General features: G+C 39.8%; 1 protein-coding gene across 11 annotated transcripts in view; it reads left to right on the forward strand.

Moving 5' to 3' along the window:
- The window catches only part of SEMA4D (semaphorin 4D), a 98,536-nt gene that overhangs the window by 77,495 nt on the left and 4,254 nt on the right, over window positions 1–16,787 (forward strand). For 2 of the 11 annotated variants that reach the window (XM_026866409.1, XM_026866411.1), the window contains exons 17-18: window positions 1,326–1,532; window positions 15,991–16,200. In XM_026866409.1, the coding sequence (XP_026722210.1) occupies window positions 1,326–1,532; window positions 15,991–16,200 (417 nt within the window). The other 9 variants (XM_026866406.1, XM_026866405.1, XM_026866407.1 and 6 more) reach the window with 7 other exon arrangements.

Raw genomic sequence — 16,787 nt, forward strand, 5'->3', positions numbered from 1 at the left:
GGTCAAAGTTAATTTTTTTAACTGCTTGTTAAGTATCTTAGATTTTAAGGTATAATGGGGATAGCATTGACTTGATTTGTTTAAGACTCTCAGGGATAATCTTGTTTAAAGGCTTTTTCCTTTGCTGCTTTCTAGAAATGTAGGCAATACAACAGTATCAGTAAAAAACATGGAGTAAGTGGTGGCAGGAGGGAGGAAATAATAGATTTAGAATGCACGCGCCCCCCACCCCAAGCAAGCTGGACATAGTCACAGTCCGTTTTCTATACAAAACTGGATTTTTTTGTTTGTTTGTTTCTTTTTTTTGTTTTCTTTTTAAATGAAACAGTACAGACAAGCAGCTGTCAGTTAGCAGTTACACTGAGAGGTCTTTTGCACTGTGGAAGCAAAACAGGAATGGAGAAGAAATAACTACAGTAATTCAGCTAGTGTCTTTGCTGGAATGGACTGTTAGGATACAGCCTAATGAGAAAACATTGCCGATTTTTCTTTTTTTTCAGATTCAGAAATAACTCAGCTTCTTTTTGTGATAAATCTTTGCAGCGTCACCCTTTCTGGATGACACCTTCTAATCTCCTATGCAACTGGAGACTGAAACTGGAGCTGCTCAAAACAATCAGTCATTTAAACTGTTTGTGAATCATGCCTGCAAACGTGAAAGTGTGCATTTGTTCTCAGCCTGGTTCACAGTAGCACTGTTTGTCTGTAAAAACATTTTGTGTGGTACAGTCCTGAAGAATTGTTCCTCTCACTGCATCTTTCTGTAAATATTGCTAGAAGTAGAATACATTTAAACAGTTAATAGCAGTATACCTGGGCTGCTCTTCTATGTTCAACTTTCGTGCAAACATAATTTAGACTATCTTAGTGTAAACAGTTTATATTTTATAAGATTCAGTTTGGTTTTATTTTTCTATTTTTAATTATGTATATATAACAGAATAAATATTAAAATAAATTGTATTATCTTGACTTTTATGAAACTTGATACAATGACACTGCTTTCTATTTTGCAAGTACTAATGTTCCTTGTGGTTTCCTTTAAGGGGGAAAAGTGGTAAATTCTGTAATTAATTTGAAGCAGATTGTCTTCTCAGAGTTAGTTGAATGGGTGCGAGGGGGAGGAGTGGAATGGAAGGGTGGAAAAAGAAACAGATGAAGCAGGAAAACCCTCTTCTCTAGAGGTCTAGGGACACCTCCTCTTATTACCCTTCTAAAATTCATTTGTCTTTTTGCATTATTTCTTCAGTGTGTGATGTATTTCTTACAGCTTTTTTCCTTAGTACCCTCTTTTTTTTTCTTTTCTGTCCTCTTCTGTCACACAGCCTCATCTCCTATACCTTTCCCTCCTACTGGTACCTCCTTTTTGTCCTGTGTGGGAAGTGATTCACCTCCTTCACTCACCAGTACCCAGCCTGATGTTTGGTCTAGCACAGACCCTGTAAAGGTCATGTTGTTGCCACCTTTCCTAAGTGACCAGGCACAGCATGTTAGTGTCCGGGGACCCTTTCGCCTCTTCTGCCAAGCCACAGGTAAGTTGGAGGACCCCTGTATATAAACCAGCATTTTCTGCTTTAAAGGTTTAGCTGTGTCACCATATATATATTTTACTTTTTTGGTGTTTAAAAAAAAACAACCAAACAAACAAAACCTACAACAAAAAAGACCATTTGAGGATGTGTTCTCAACATGCTGTTACCAAAAATCTGGCACTGCGAATACTGTACTGTAAAATGCAGGCTCTGATTTAGCAGCCTACTTTAGTATATTAACAGTCAATTGATTTTAATAGGCTCACTTGCATGCTGAAGAAGTTCACTGAATCATGATTACATATGGATGTTTAACAGGTAAATATTTTCACTCTCAGTATGTATGCCATTTAAAAAATAAACTTCTGTTGGATTTGAATTTAGTCTATTTTTCTAGACCAGGCAAGTTACTTGTTTTTAGTCTTAGTTCAAAGAGTAAAGTACATACAGAAATGACAACTTGCATTTTATGAAGAATATATTATCTGGGTTGTAGAAGAGAAGGATAAAGCTTATTTTTCTGCAGAAATTCACCATTTGTCTTTCAGCTTTTTGGGATAGTAGTTACTTGTTTAAGCTAAGTGAGATTTAATGAATCTAAACAAGGTTTAAAATGTAACTATATTCCTTAAAAGAAGAAATTATAGATACAGATTAATTTTTAAAAGTAGCAGTGTTTCATGTTGGTCTGTCTCTTAGTGTGTGTTAATGTTACATGTAATCAGATCAAAATGCATAAATCTTTATTAGAGTAGGTCTTAACAAAGGCATGATTTGTATTTCCATGTTTAGAAAGAACAAAGCAGGATCAGGGTTCTGTAGAATACAATAGTTTAGGTTGGAAAAGACCTTTCAGCAATCACTTATTCACTGTTCTAGACAATTCAGAAACCTTTTGTTCACGTGAAAAGAAATTGTAATAGTATAAATAGCACAAAGGATTTAAACAGTTTGATAATCGTACTACAGATCTGGAATTTATTTTAAATTTTTTTCATCCAACAATGTCTGTTTTCATAGAATCGTAGAAAGGTTTGGTTTGGAAGGGACCTTGAAGATCATCTAGTCCCACCCCCCTGCCAGCAGGGACACCTTCCACTAGCCCAGGTTGCTCAAAGCCCCGTCCAGCCTGGCCTTGAACACTGCCAGGGAGGGGGCAGCCACAGCTTCTCTGGGCAGCCTGTGCCAGTGACTCACCACCCTCACAGGAAAGAATTTCCACCTTATGTCTCATCTAAACCTATCCTCTTTCAGTTTAAAACCATTACCCCTCACCCTATCCCTACAGTCCCTGATAAAGAGTCCCTTCCCACCTTTCCTTGTAGGCCTCCTTTAAGTACTGGAAGGCTGCTATAAGGTCTCCCGAGAGCCTTCTCTTCTTCAGGCTGAACAAGCCCAACTCTCTCAGCCTGTCCTCATAAGGGAGGTGCTCCAGCCCCCTGATCATCTATGTGGCCTCCTCTGGACCTGGTCAAACAGGTCTATGTCCTTATAGTGGTGGTCCCAGAGCTGGACACAGCACTCCAGGTGGGATCTCAGCAGAGTAGAAGGGGAGAATCACTTCTGTCAGCCTGCTAGCCACACTGCTGGATGCAGACCAGGACACAGCTGGCTTTCTGGGCTTCGAGCACACATTGCTGTCTCTGTCAGTTTTCCATTCACTACTACCTCCAAGTCCTCCTCCACAGGGCTGCTCTCAATCCACTCATCACCCAGCCTGTGTTTGTGCTTGGGATTGCAGGACCTTGCACTTGGCCTTGTTGAACTTCATGAGGCTTGCACAGTCCCACCTCTCCAGCCTGTCCAGGTCCCTCTGGATGGCACATCCCTTCCCTCCAGCATGTTGACTGCACCACACAGCTTGGTGTGATCAGCAAACTCACTGAGGGTGCACTCAACCCCACTGTTAATGTTGCTAACAAAGATGTTAAACAGCACCAGTCCCAACACCAACCCCTGAAGAACACCACTCGTCTCTGCTCTTTGTTTGGACATTGAGCTGTTGACTGCAAGTCTTTTGAGTGTGACCATGCAACCGATTCCTTAGCCACTGAGTGGTCCATCTGTCAAACCTATGTCTCCCAACTTAGAGACAAAGATACTGTGCAGGACAGTGTCAAATGCTTTGCAGAAGTCCACATAGATGACATCAGTTGTTCTTCCCTTAACCTCCAATACTGTAACCCTGTTGTAGAAAGCCCACCAAATTTGTCAAGTACAATTTGCCATATTGGCTGTCACCAATCGCCTCCTTATTTTCCACGTGCCCTAGTGTGGTTTTCAGGATGATTCACTATGTGATCTTGCTGGGCACAGAGGTGAGACTGACTGGCCTATAGTTCCCTGGGTGGGTGTTTTTTTTAATTTTTAAAAATGGTGTTATGTTTTTCCTTTTCTAGTCAGTGGAAACTTCACTGGACTGCCACGACTTCTCAAATACGATGGATAGTGGTTCAGCCACGTCTGCCAGTTTCCTGAGGACCCATGGATGCATCCCATCAGGTTCCATTGACTTGTGCACCTTCAGCTTCCTCAGATGGTCTCAAATCCGATGTTTTTCTACAGTGGGAAGTTCTTCATACTCCCAGTCCCTGCCTTTGCCTTCTGCACCTTGGGTGGTGTGGCTTGAAGCACTTTTGACTGAAGCAAGAAATTTCTTGAATACCTCAGCCTTCTCCATATCCTGGGTAACCATGTCTCCCTTTCCTTCCAGAGAGGGCCCACATTTTCCTTAGTCTTCATTTTCACTGATGTACCTATAGAAGCTTTTCTTGTTGCCCTTCACATCCCCTTGTGGCCAGATTTAATTCTACCATGGCCATTTAATCTATGTAAAATGCCCACATTTAATTCTATGAGGGCTTTGGCCTTCCTAACCTGATCCCTGGCTGCTCAGACAGCTTCTCTGTATAGCTCCTCCCAGGCTGTCTGGCCTTTCTTCCACCCTCTGTAGGCTTCCTTTTTATGTTTGAGCTTGTCCAGGAGCTCCTTGTTCATCCACACAGGCCTTCTGGCATTGATGCTTGACTTCCTCTTTGTCAGGATGCTTTGCTTCTGAGCTTGGAAGAGGTGATCCTTGAATATTAACCAGCTTTCTTGGGTCCCTCTTCCCTCCAGGTCTTTATCCGATGCTACTCTTATCAAGCAGATCCCTGAAGAGGCCAAAGTCTGCTCTCCTAAAGTCCAGGCTAGCAAGCTTGCCGTGTGCCCTCCTTAACTGCCCTAAGGATCTTGAATCCACCATTTCATGGTCACTGCAGCCAAGGCTGCCCTTGAACTTTACCCTTCCCAGCAGCCTGTCCTTGTTGGTGAAAACAAGGTACAACATAGCACCTCTCCTCATTGGCTCCTCTGTCACTTGGAGATGAAAGTTATCATCAGTGTATTGCAGGAACCTTTTGGATGTCCTGCTGTGTTATCCCTCCAACAAATACCGGGGTTGAAGCCCTCATGAGGACCAGGGCTTGTGAACGTGAAGCTGCTCCTATCTCTTTGTAGATACCCACATCGGCTCAGGTCTTCCTGCCCAAGATGCAGAAGGCAAAGGCAGGGACTGGGAGTATGAAGAACTGCCCACTGTAGAAAAACATCAGATTTGAGACCATCTGAGGAAGCTGAAGGTGCACAAGTCAATGGAACCTGATGGGATGCATCCATGGGTCCTCAGGGAACTGGCAGATGAAGTGGGCGAGCCACTTTCTGGTTGGGTGGCCTGTGGCAGACTTTCACTATAACATTTCCTGTCCCTGCCTTCCCTTTAATCCTTACCCATAAACTCTCAGTTGGCTTCTCATCCATCCCCAGGCAGAGCTCCATGCACTCTAGCTGGTCATTGACGGAGGGTAATGCCCCTCCTTGTCTCCCCTGCCTGTCCTTCTTAAAGAGCCTTTATTCTTCCATTTCAACACTCCAGTCATGAGCGCCATCCCACCACATCCCTGTGATGCCAGTAAGGTCATACCTGTGCAGGCTTGTGCATGTCTCTTAACTAATGGTTTATTCCCCATGCTATGTGGGTTTGCATAGAGAGTTAATTTAAGTTGGGCCCCCAATGAAGCTGACTGGAGTGTCTGGAATTCCTTTGTACTGTTCTTCTGCTGACCTGGACTTTTCAGACACCTTTCCTTTGACTAGGCTGATTGATGAAAAAACCACCTGCACTCCCTTACCTGTAGTCCTTGATACTCCTCATATGGCTCCTGGCTGTATCACTAGTGCTCCTGTGAAACAACAGCAGTGAAGATCAGTCAGTGGACTGTACAAGGCTTGGTAGTCTCTTGGTGACATTCCTGATAGGAGCCCCCAGTAAGCAGCACATCCCATTGGCAGATGGGTGCTTCTGTAACTCTCAGAAGAGAGTCGCCTACTACTATCACCCATCACCTTTTTTCTTCATTACCCTAGTTGTTTTACAGGGAGCAGTGATACTCAGATGCTGCTTTCTAAAAATCGTCAGTAATTGTAATTGCCTTGGCAGTGAACTTCAGGAGCAGTGTCCTAAAGTCAGCCTGTGGAATTCACTCCTGAGGAGGTAGTGACAAATAGCACAAGAAACTGTAACAGTAATCAGACACCCAAGAGATGCAGTGATGGCACAGGCAGGGGCAGGATGAGCCAGCTGGGGATATGCGTCTGACTCATCTCAGAAAGCAGTGAAGACTTTGTGTTATGGATGGGGGTTTTACTCCCTTTGGAAAACAAGGCATTTGACTATTATGTTATGCTCTTCTCTGACCCAGAATTACAACTTTATTCTGTTGATTTAAAAAAAAAAAAACACAACAAAAAAACCAACAAACAAAACCCCAAATGCAAACCAGCGTACCAAATTGAGTTAGATCTTCTGCATCTTTCTGGCACCTGCATGTTGAGGATGTATAACTTTATTCTGGGAGGGTGGGTGACTAAGCAAATGCTTTTACTAGGAAGCTCTGTACTTGGATATATTCAAAGTCCTTCAGTGCCTGCTGATACTTCTTTTTATAATGGAACTTTATTTCCCTCAGCTGTGACTATAAGGTAAAATGTGTTCACAGGGAGCAGAAGGGTTAAACAAGACTGTCAGAGTAAATATGGTACCTGCTTGTCTGCATAAAGGATATTGTATCAGCAAATGTATGATGCAAATACATAGACTACCACATCATACAAATACCTGAAGTTTATTTTTAATTAAACTTCTAATATTATTTTTATGAGAATTACTGAACCTCTTCCTTTTTAAAATTGTAAATGTCTGTTTCAAGCTGTCTGGAAACTCAGCAGGTGTTGGTGAGTTCTTTTACTCATCTCTTACTCATCCCACATGTTTTAACCTGAAAGCTTGCCTAAGGATAATACTTTACAACCTTGTAACTGGTGTGTTTTAACAACCTTAAGTGGATACAGCACGAACAGCCACTTGTCACATATCTTTTTTTTAATTATTTTTTCAAGAATGGAGTACTCCTGCCCTTCCTGAAAAGGAATAGATCTCTGTTCATGAATTTCCTCCCAGTTTCTACTCCCATGAAGAGTCTCACATCTTTGCATTTTTCCAAAGATCTGTAGGTTTCCTTTATACTTTATCTAATAGAACTTTCCTCTCCCATTAAAGAATTTTTAAAACCCTTTAAATACATTTGAGGAAGTCTTCAAATAAATAGAACAAAATACTACACTGTCTAGTGCAGGGGAGAGTCAGTGAGTTGATGATATATGCCCCTGCTTTGTAATTTTTCTGGTATGCTCTGTTGAATTTAGGTATACTAGAAAAAGCCTGTTTCTACCAGTTTTGTTTCTGCTTAAAGATGTTTTACACCTCCCACAGCAGTAGAGTAGTATTTTTTTAGTATCTTTGAGTCTTTAGAGTATCCTTGATCTTAACTTCACAGACGGATGACATACTAGAATATCCTGAGGATGCTGAGCAACAATTTAAATATATTTATTATCAGAAACAATGCAAAACAGTATGACTTATTTATGTTTCTGGCCTGCGGATTCAGACTGCCTTAGTGTCCATAGTGTCAGGAAGCCTTGCCTCCTCCCTTAGTTCATCTGGAGTTTTTTCATAATGGTTTCTTTTCAGTCTTGTTAAAATAACTGCGAGAGTGTGAACATAAAAGTTCTGAAAACTCAGCAATATACTTTAAAGGAGTTATAATTTGGTGGAGATGAGATGGATATCGGATAACACCTATATACAGTGCCTGTTCCCTGTGGTTATGTATTTTAAAGGGAGTGCAAGAAGGCTTCCCACATCCATGTGGGAAAAGATCCATAACTTTCAAGAATCAGAAGTGATTCACTACAGTTTTTCTCTCTTTGAAGCTTGAAGTTGTACTGAAAAGCATGCAGAAGGCCTGGGAAAATACAATGCACTGCACTTCACCAAGTGCTGCTGCAAACTCTAGACATAGCGCTTGCAGAGCGAGTCTGAACAGACCCTGCCAAAGGCTGTGTCCACCCGTCTGAGGGTTGGCTGTACTGGTGTCCCCAAATGCTTGTGCAACACGGGTCTCAGCATCAGGGTTCAAAAGTCCTTGCACCCCAAGGGGTGCCCAACAGAAATGAGTAAGCTTTCTCTCTGGAAGTGACTCGAGTGAAGTTTTTTTAAGATTAACTGCATCACCTGTGACGCCCTGGGGTGGGTTGTTTGGTTGACCTGGTGCAATGCATTAAGAGCTCAGTCAGGAGAGGCAGGGAGGTGTGCAGCACCCAAAGCGGAATGAGCCTGCATAGAAAAGTGCTTTTTGCTAGACAACAAAGTGTTTGCCGAGGATACAAATTACAGTATGTCAGTATCTTAAAATGGAATTTACTTTGGTGTCACTTTGTTCTGCTCTTACAAGAACACAAATACCAAATAGCAGTTTTCCATGGACATACACTTGTGTTTTATAACAAATTGCAGTTTTCTAACTTTTTTCTTTTTGTGAACTGTTGTAAAAAACAATCCCCAGAACATTTATTTCTGCCTTCTCAATAATTATGCCTCTGAATAGATACATTCTTAGTTTTTGAAACCTGAAAACGGTTTAACTAGTAGCCTGGAATGGAAAAACTCTGCATCTCAGATCCAGGACAATTTAATCCACTGTGCACGTATTTTAAAATTTTACATTTTTATGCAGTGTATTTTGGGATTTACCTAGTAATGCTTTGTTGAAGCAGCATGCTTGACTTTAGTCTGTATGACTGCTTAGTAATCTGTGGTTGGTTTATCTTTATCCTCATACGGGAATGCTGTTTGTACCTTATTGAAGTTCCATACCCCACTTTACACGTTAGCTTCTCCACAGACTTGTGGTGTTTTATCTCAAACTATCTGCCTACAGCTCAGTTTCAGCATCTTTGGCTACAGTAATCTAATAGTAGCTGTTAATTTGTAGTTTTGTAGTTTTATACCATTCAGTCAGTGATTTCTGCACTGACTGAACATTGATCAGTTAAAAGGCATCTTGGGAAGATAAAACCATTCCTTTGTGCAGATCTCTGACATGCCACCTGTTGTTTAAGATGCATCTAGAAGACAAGTTGAAAAATTAAGATTGTTCCTTTAAAATGTTAACAGAAAAAGACTTAGAAGTTGTGACTTAAGCTTAGAAAATCAAGTAAATATTGCAGAACCATTCTTCATAAAAATCACAGACATTAAAAGTATCCTTGTTACTTTAGATAGCAGTATCTTAGGGCTGCAGTTATCTTACTACAACGTTGGCACTTCTTTTTTCAGACATCATGGCCCACTGTGGCCCTCTTACATCTAACTCTGCCATCTTACATTCAGAAATGGCAGCATTAGATGCCTTTGTGTGGTGTTATCCCGGCTCTGATGGCTTCCTCCATAATGACTTCTGTAAAACAATTGTAAATTAATTTCTGGAAGGACTATGACATGGATGATGCAATCTTAAATTCTGGCATCAACAGCAGATTTGGAAAAACTTTGTAGAAATTTCTTTTGCTTTGCACTTTTACATGTAAAGGTTATGGTCAAGCTAAGAAATTTTGTGAATATACGTGCAGGAAAAACACCTATTTCCTTTTTTTTTAAAAAAATAAAATTTCTTGTAAGACCTAGAATAAGCTCGGTGTAAACATAATTTGAGGGTAAGGCACATCAAGTTAAAAAAGGGGGGAGTAAGAAGGTGAAGTAGAATCAAGACTGTCTTTATTAATTCTTCCTCAAATTTCCTTCATTTTTTTTCTTTGAATAGAATCTTACCTTGCAGTGTTCAGCTGACTGCATTCATACAGGTTTTCCCTATGTAATGAATAATAAGGTGCAGTTGGGATGTGACTTAAGATAATTTAAAGAGACACTAAAATACCTTTCTCCCCATGAGGAAATCAGTCAGCTGGGACTAGTAGTTGTAGCCTACAAATAATTATTACTGTTGTAATGTGCTTAAAACATTTCAAACTGCATGCATGTTGTAGTGTAGATACCAGTATGTAAGTGTTCTTGTACAGTAATTGGTAATTTTTATCAGGTGTCATCTGTGAGCAGTGTTTAGTGTAAACATTAAATTAAGCCCATCACCTAGTTTTCAAAGTTTTTGATTGGTATCTGCACAGTTTGAGTAAGCTATCGTTTTGAGAAAACAGTTAAAAGGTCTCTTGAGACTAAGCAAATCAGATGGTACCTCTATAGAGGAGTACCTCTGAGCAGCAGCAGCTTTGCTGCTTAGTTGAGCTCTACAGCTTCTGCAATGGGGTGCTGCATGGGCCGTTTGCAGAGATGAACTGATACGGTCACAAAATAGGCAGTATTCACCACTTAAATTTAACACACACGTGTTTATGGGGAGGCTACAAGGGTGCAAAAAGAAGAGGTATTGCAGAGCCCATGGAAGCTTTTATAGTATGATTAGGTATGTATAAAAGAAGTTTGCTGCGCAGCAGGGTCTTAGAGATCCAAATTACTTTCAGCCAGTCTTCTCTCGGGAGAGATTCACTTTGAATGTTCACTTCTGTGTACCACTTGCTTACAACGACCTCCCAGCTTAGCCTTTCTTCTTTTGATTTCGGCATCAATATTTAAACTGTTTTTCTCCTTGCTATGATTCAGTACTGTCTCGGCTTGGATTGGTACACTGGTACTAACTTCTAAACCCTGGCCATGACTGAGAATTTGGATTTCCCAGTCCTGACTCGTGAGATCTGATGGTTTTGGACTGGTGTCAGAGTTTCTGGAGCATAACCACAACTTTATGCTCTTTTTCTCAGAACTTCTTGTTACTCCCACCAGCCTGGTTTTCAAACTGACTACCTGTACCCTTATTTTTCTTGTCTTCCCCATAAAAACTGCAATCTGTAGACTTGTAGTAATTAATCACTCAGTGTGATGGCTGATTAACTGGGTACTGATTTGGAACATAGCCATCACCTTGTTTAACTATTTCAGTCAAATTTACTTACCAGAGCTGCTTTAACACGTCATGTGCACTGTCCCCTCAGTGGAGATGAAAAATCTCATTTTCTTCTCTTCCAGTCACCATTCTGCTAGATCTGTCTGGCAAACAAAGGAGCAAAAGTAGTAGCTTGTACTCTCTGGAGAGCAGGAGTGATTTCTGGAGAGCATGTTACTCCCTAAAATATATTCTCCAATTTTCTTCACTTTATTTTAAAACGTTCTAGCCTTGTTAGCTGGTAAGGGAGCCAAAAAAAAGTAAGGAAAGTCAAACTGGAAACTTTTTTTTTTTTTTGGCCAGTCCTTAGCTCTAAGCTTGCTAGTGGTTCATTTAATTATTCTTCACAGGCAATTATCTGGCTTCCCATTGCAAAATTTTTGGACCCAGTCAGAGAGTAACTAAATAAATGCTGTTCATGCTGGGAAGCATGGACGGTACAAATTTTATTTTCAACTCATGGCAAGTTAGCCATTTTTCCAATCTGCTTTGAATTCCATTCTGAGAAGGCAGATGCTTTGTCCTACTTTCATTCCTCTGCATGCACTGTGCATTGCTTCCTCTTGTGACTGGCAACTTCCACGTTTGTGGTTTGCATTTCACTGGAAGCACTTCTCGCTTTTAATATGCCTTTATAAGGCTGTATCAACTTGTGGTGTTGATGTTACACAAATGGACTAGTAATTTGACAAAGGCACCAGGTTTTTGAAGGAGTATGTCATGTGTTCTTCAGTAGGAATTATTTGGTGTTTGAAGTAATGTTCTTTGCTGGCATTTCAGAGAACGGTTTTCTTTGGTTTTTTAAAGTGATTACTTTTTAAAAAGCTGTCAAACTGTTTTCAGTTTTTCTAGAATGTATTGCCCCTACTTAAACAACAAAAACAAACAAGCAAAACCCCCACCAGAACCCAAAACTACAAAAAAACCCACTTTCCCAAGATACAGGCTACCTACATTATTTTCAGAAAACTGGAAAGATGCTTGTCTCGATTTAAAAAGCCTTTCTTCCCCCACTTTTCCAATCTGTTACCCTCTTGATTGCTTTACTCACTATTTAATTGGTTTTGCTAGCTTGTCAGCAACAGTGACTCAGTCCTACAACTCAAAAAAACTGTGACCAGCCTTAAACCTAACTCATTCTTGTACTGGGTAGTGCTAGTGGTTCTTTTCTGTATTAATGATTGACTAACCTTTTCCTGTGCTAACTCTGATCTCTGATCTAAAATAATCTTTCTGCACCCAGATTATAGTGTCTTTTTAAAACTTAATCCCTGGTCTCTGGATGAGAGCTTCCTATATGGTCTTGTTTTTATGCATCTGGGATGTTTAGTTCAGTACCATTCAGTACAAGCCAAAACTACAAGCTAGATAGCAAGCATTAAGACCAGATATCACTTTAAAAAAAAAAAAAAAAAAAAAAATCTGCTGCATGTTATGAACTTTAGAAGGTGTTTTGCTGTGTATTGGCGTTTTTGCCCAAACCTGAGCTTTCTGTCACTGGATAACCTCTGGTAGCAGTTCTGTGTCTAGATTACAGGAATTTGTCAAAGACTTTTTGTTATCCTGCTCTAATTTCTCTGTGGCATACCTGTCAGTTATCTTCACTGCATTTGAATTCACTGACAACTTTCAGAGATTAGTTCAGACAGGGAAAGCTTTAAGAGGTTTAGGGTTGCTGATGACTCCTGTTTAGTTTTACCCAATTCATCTCCCTCTATCTTGAAGTGTTTCTCTGAATAATTTATAGGGAAGCCTTGTTTTAATGCTACCCTTCAAGAACTGTGTTAAAAATGCAGACCACCACTGTGCCAAACCAACAGCATTTGGGGTAGCATTTCCACTATACAGCTTCGTTGGGTAGCTTTTGAAATGTCTACACAGCTGTGCAAGTTGCGACATTTGGCAAAAGGAGCTAGCCTGGCCAGTACTCCCTCTTGCTCCCCCGCACCAGCCTTCTGCTAGAGAGCCCTACTTAATCTATAATCTGTTGCTCTCAAATTAGTATCTTCAAGATTTCTTAAAAGCCATATGTCCATTGGAATTTGATGTGTGTATAGCAAATGCTTCATGTAGTACAGTTTAGCAGGGCACATCAGCACACAGCTGTGAATCTGTAGCTGTATACTTAATTGTTTAAATCAGGATTATTTAACTCAAGGTTGAATGTACACCAATAATTCAGTGAATACAGTTAGACTGTAAGTAGAAGATTAGAAGGAATTGCAGTGGTTTAAGTTTTTAATGCTATCTGTGGCTGCTGAAATTTTCCCTTGTGGAAAATCTCAGGGCAGAAATCACCTGGCTATTAAATACATGGTTTGTGCAAACTTGCCGGACCTGACGCTGGTCAGAGAAATGTATTTGCTAGCAGAAACTACCTGGACAGTACCTGGGCTGTTACTACCTAGGCAGTACCATTTCACTCAAAAGTGCTGAAAGCAGAAGTATAAAAAATGAAATATATATGGAAAAGGAGCAAACACTTCCACAGACACCAGAAATTGTGAAGGGTTTATGCAGGGAAAATGTGTACTTCTGACAGTACAGGAAGGTGTTTTTATTTTTGTTTGATAGTCGTTAACCTTTCCCCTCTAAAATTGTTAAAGGAGTGAAGCTGATTAATATACTTACTGAGACTGAAGCAATATTTTTGAAGTAAACTTGTTTGAAATATCTTTCATTATTGCTTAAACATAGCTACTCACATATCTAGACTGATGTGCTCTTTAATTTTCTGCTTGAATATTGTTTTAATAACATGACTTTTTTTAAATCTTTCAAGCATTCTTAAAATGGATGACAAAGTAAGTAGATCAAATGCTAGAAATTCATATTTTAAAGTTCGAACTAGACACATAATTATAGCAACAGTAGCGAATGCGGTGTGTATGTTCATACTAATTTCCTTTATCTTCAGAAAATACTTCTCTAACCATTACATCTGAGTCTGAATTTATCTCACTCTAGAGTTGTCCATCATTTGCATTTAACAAATGCGATTCAAAGTTTTTGCAACTGAACTGTTTCAGTGTATTTTTTCTATTGCTCAATGCTGAAAAGGAAAACATAGTAAAGTAGCACAGTGCCTGAAAATCAGGAACTGCAGTGAAACACTGAGGTCAGTAAAAACCCTGACTAGTGCTTGAACTTAAATTTTGGAAAAATTAAATTTCAACTAATTTGTAAGAGTGGGGATGACTTTATCTCTGTTGGGATTTCCAGTGCTTCTGACTGAAGAGAAAACAAAGGTAGGGTAGAATTGCTCAGTTGCAACTTCTTAAGGGGCTCACCTCAATAGCAGCTTGTGAATTTCCTACATGAGGAAATGGTCTGTTTTTAGTTAGAAATCTGTATCTAAACTGAGCTTTTGGCAGATTTCTGAAACAACTGTAATCTTTAGCACCAGGAAACAGAGCAGACTCTCTGGTGTGAATAGTAACATTTGAAGCAAGTTTAGTGAAATGTCCTGCACTGAACATGCCACTTCCACACATGGCCCTAAAATGGCATTTTTGAAGCTCATGGTTTTAGGTAATGGCCCTATTCCCATCTGTTAGGACTTGAACTACTAAAACTTGTGAGATTGTCTTTACTCAAGCACCCGACATTTACCTCTACAATGCTAGAGTGATAACTCTTCTAGACCTGAAAAAAATCATCCTGAGGCTTATGCCACAGCATTCCCTCTTATTTTCACTGCAGCCAAGTTGGCCTTTCCGAGTCAGCTTGGCCTCTGCAAACACTGTAATTTAATTTCATTTCTGCATTAATGCTATGTCAGATTTATTGTAGCATTAGGAATTATAAACCAGCATGTATTTGAATGTAGGTTTCTACTCTTAAAAGCCTTTTTTTTTTTTTTCTTCAAGATTTCTATCTTTCTGCTGTGCTTGTGTTTACTTACTATTCCTCCCATTTGTCCAAATTCCAACTTCAGTATTAGTTTACTGTAATAATTTGTCACTGGTTCCAGACTTCCCATGATCTTGCAACATGTAATCTATCTACTGTTAATTGTAGAATGAGTACAATCATCTATGAACCTTTTTTTTGTACAAAAAAGTGTGCCAGGCTAGCTGTTTTCAGTCAATCAAGTATTTTTTCTAGAGAAAAATGCCACATTGATTTGCAATCTGAAAAGCTCATAGTAAAAGCTCACTTCTGAAGTATGTTACTTGCTCTCTCAAGTCATACTTGCAAAAAAAAATATTTTCTTTTTTACCCTAAATTTCTCTTTGTGTCATCTTTTGCTAAGGCTAGTCTGGATCCCAGGACCGAGGTACGAACAGGCATGTTATAAACATCAGAATTACTGCAAAGTTCTTAGCTTGGCCCAGATGTTTGTCTTTTAAATGAAAACACTCTGATACTGCCAAGTACACTTCAGCCAACCCTGCTAATTTTCTGGGAACAGCTGTTCTGTTCTCTGGGCTACTGTCAGTCTCCAATTTATTCAAATTCTGTCCTTGCACGTTAAGACAAATAATAGCAACAAGGCCAAAAGATGAGATTGCTCTTTGTTGTTGATCCAAGCTTGTTCCAAGTTCTGTCTTGCCTATTGCCTGCTGTGACTACTGGTTCTGTGCTTTTTCCATTTCTACTTCTTTCATGATCAGTTCCAGCATCTTTGACACACTGAATTCTTGACCTTTTTCCCCTCCTGGCCTTTATTTCAGATTTGGCAAGGCATGTGTTAGATAGTTTCAGCTTTGTACCAGAAGCAGCAGCTAACATGGCCTAGCTCTACAGGAAATCATATAGGCAGATAGTGCTGATGTTTATCATCTGCTCTATCGTGTTTGTAGGGTAAGTTCCCCCTTGTGAGAATCCAGGCAGAATTCCTTTATACATATGAACTCATTTACAACTTTGGCCTGAACCTAAATTATCAGTGCTGGCTTTATATCTCAGGTTTTGGGTACCTAGAATTTCAGCTGAAGAAACCTAAGAAACATTACAATCAACCATTTATGCTTTTGAGCCTAATCTTGAGGTCTCAGGTTTTTGTTTTCTTTTCAAAGACTCGTATTTTCTTAAAAATAAACTGACTGGCATTTTTACAGGTCCGGATGCCTCCTATTTTGTCTGGAAGAAGAACAGACAGAAGATGAATGCATGCATCACTGAGCAATCTCATGTGCTGTTTGATGGCAGAGTGCATGTTCTGAGTTGGGTGAAAGATTCAGTATCAGAAAATACAGAATATCAATGTTCATTCACCTCAAAAATTGGGAATGCAACGTCAGAAGTGCTCATCACAGTAGAAGATAAAGGTAGGCTGGTTCTGAATGTGTGACATGTTTGGTCTGATCCTGTGAAGCTGTCTGATTTTCACCCATAAAATGTGCATATCTGAAGATGACAGGTTATTTATTGTATTGGTATCCACTTCAGTTGTTTATGACAAGGTTTTAAAGCTGTAAAATTTCTTCCTTCCACTCCCTCTCACAAAGGACGAACCTGCAAATTAGCAGTTATGATCTAGAAACGAATCAAAACTGCTAGACTAACACAAATTGGAAGTCAGATGAGTATTAGAAAGTTAAAAATACCTATTCTGCCAGAAGTCTACAAGGTAATATAGCAAAATTTTTTAATGCCAAGGAATAAGATGGTAAAGAGAAACCCCTACCACCCAGGTTTAAAAATCAGATGATTTATAAAACACCTGTAGTTGGGTGAGGTCATGCAACTCTTCATGCAACTACTGATGCAACTTAAGCATCATCTGCAACTAGCTTTTGAGAACTTATCCAGGCCTGGAGAAGGTCTGAATACTCTTTACAAAACCAGGAGGAGCAATGAAGATATAGTATAGACTTCCTTGGCAAGGTGAAGGAAAATCAATTAGGTGGCTAAT

Source organism: Athene cunicularia (genome assembly GCF_003259725.1).
Source record: "Athene cunicularia isolate RWA chromosome Z unlocalized genomic scaffold, athCun1 chrZ_part2, whole genome shotgun sequence".
Lineage (NCBI taxonomy): Eukaryota > Metazoa > Chordata > Aves > Strigiformes > Strigidae > Athene > Athene cunicularia.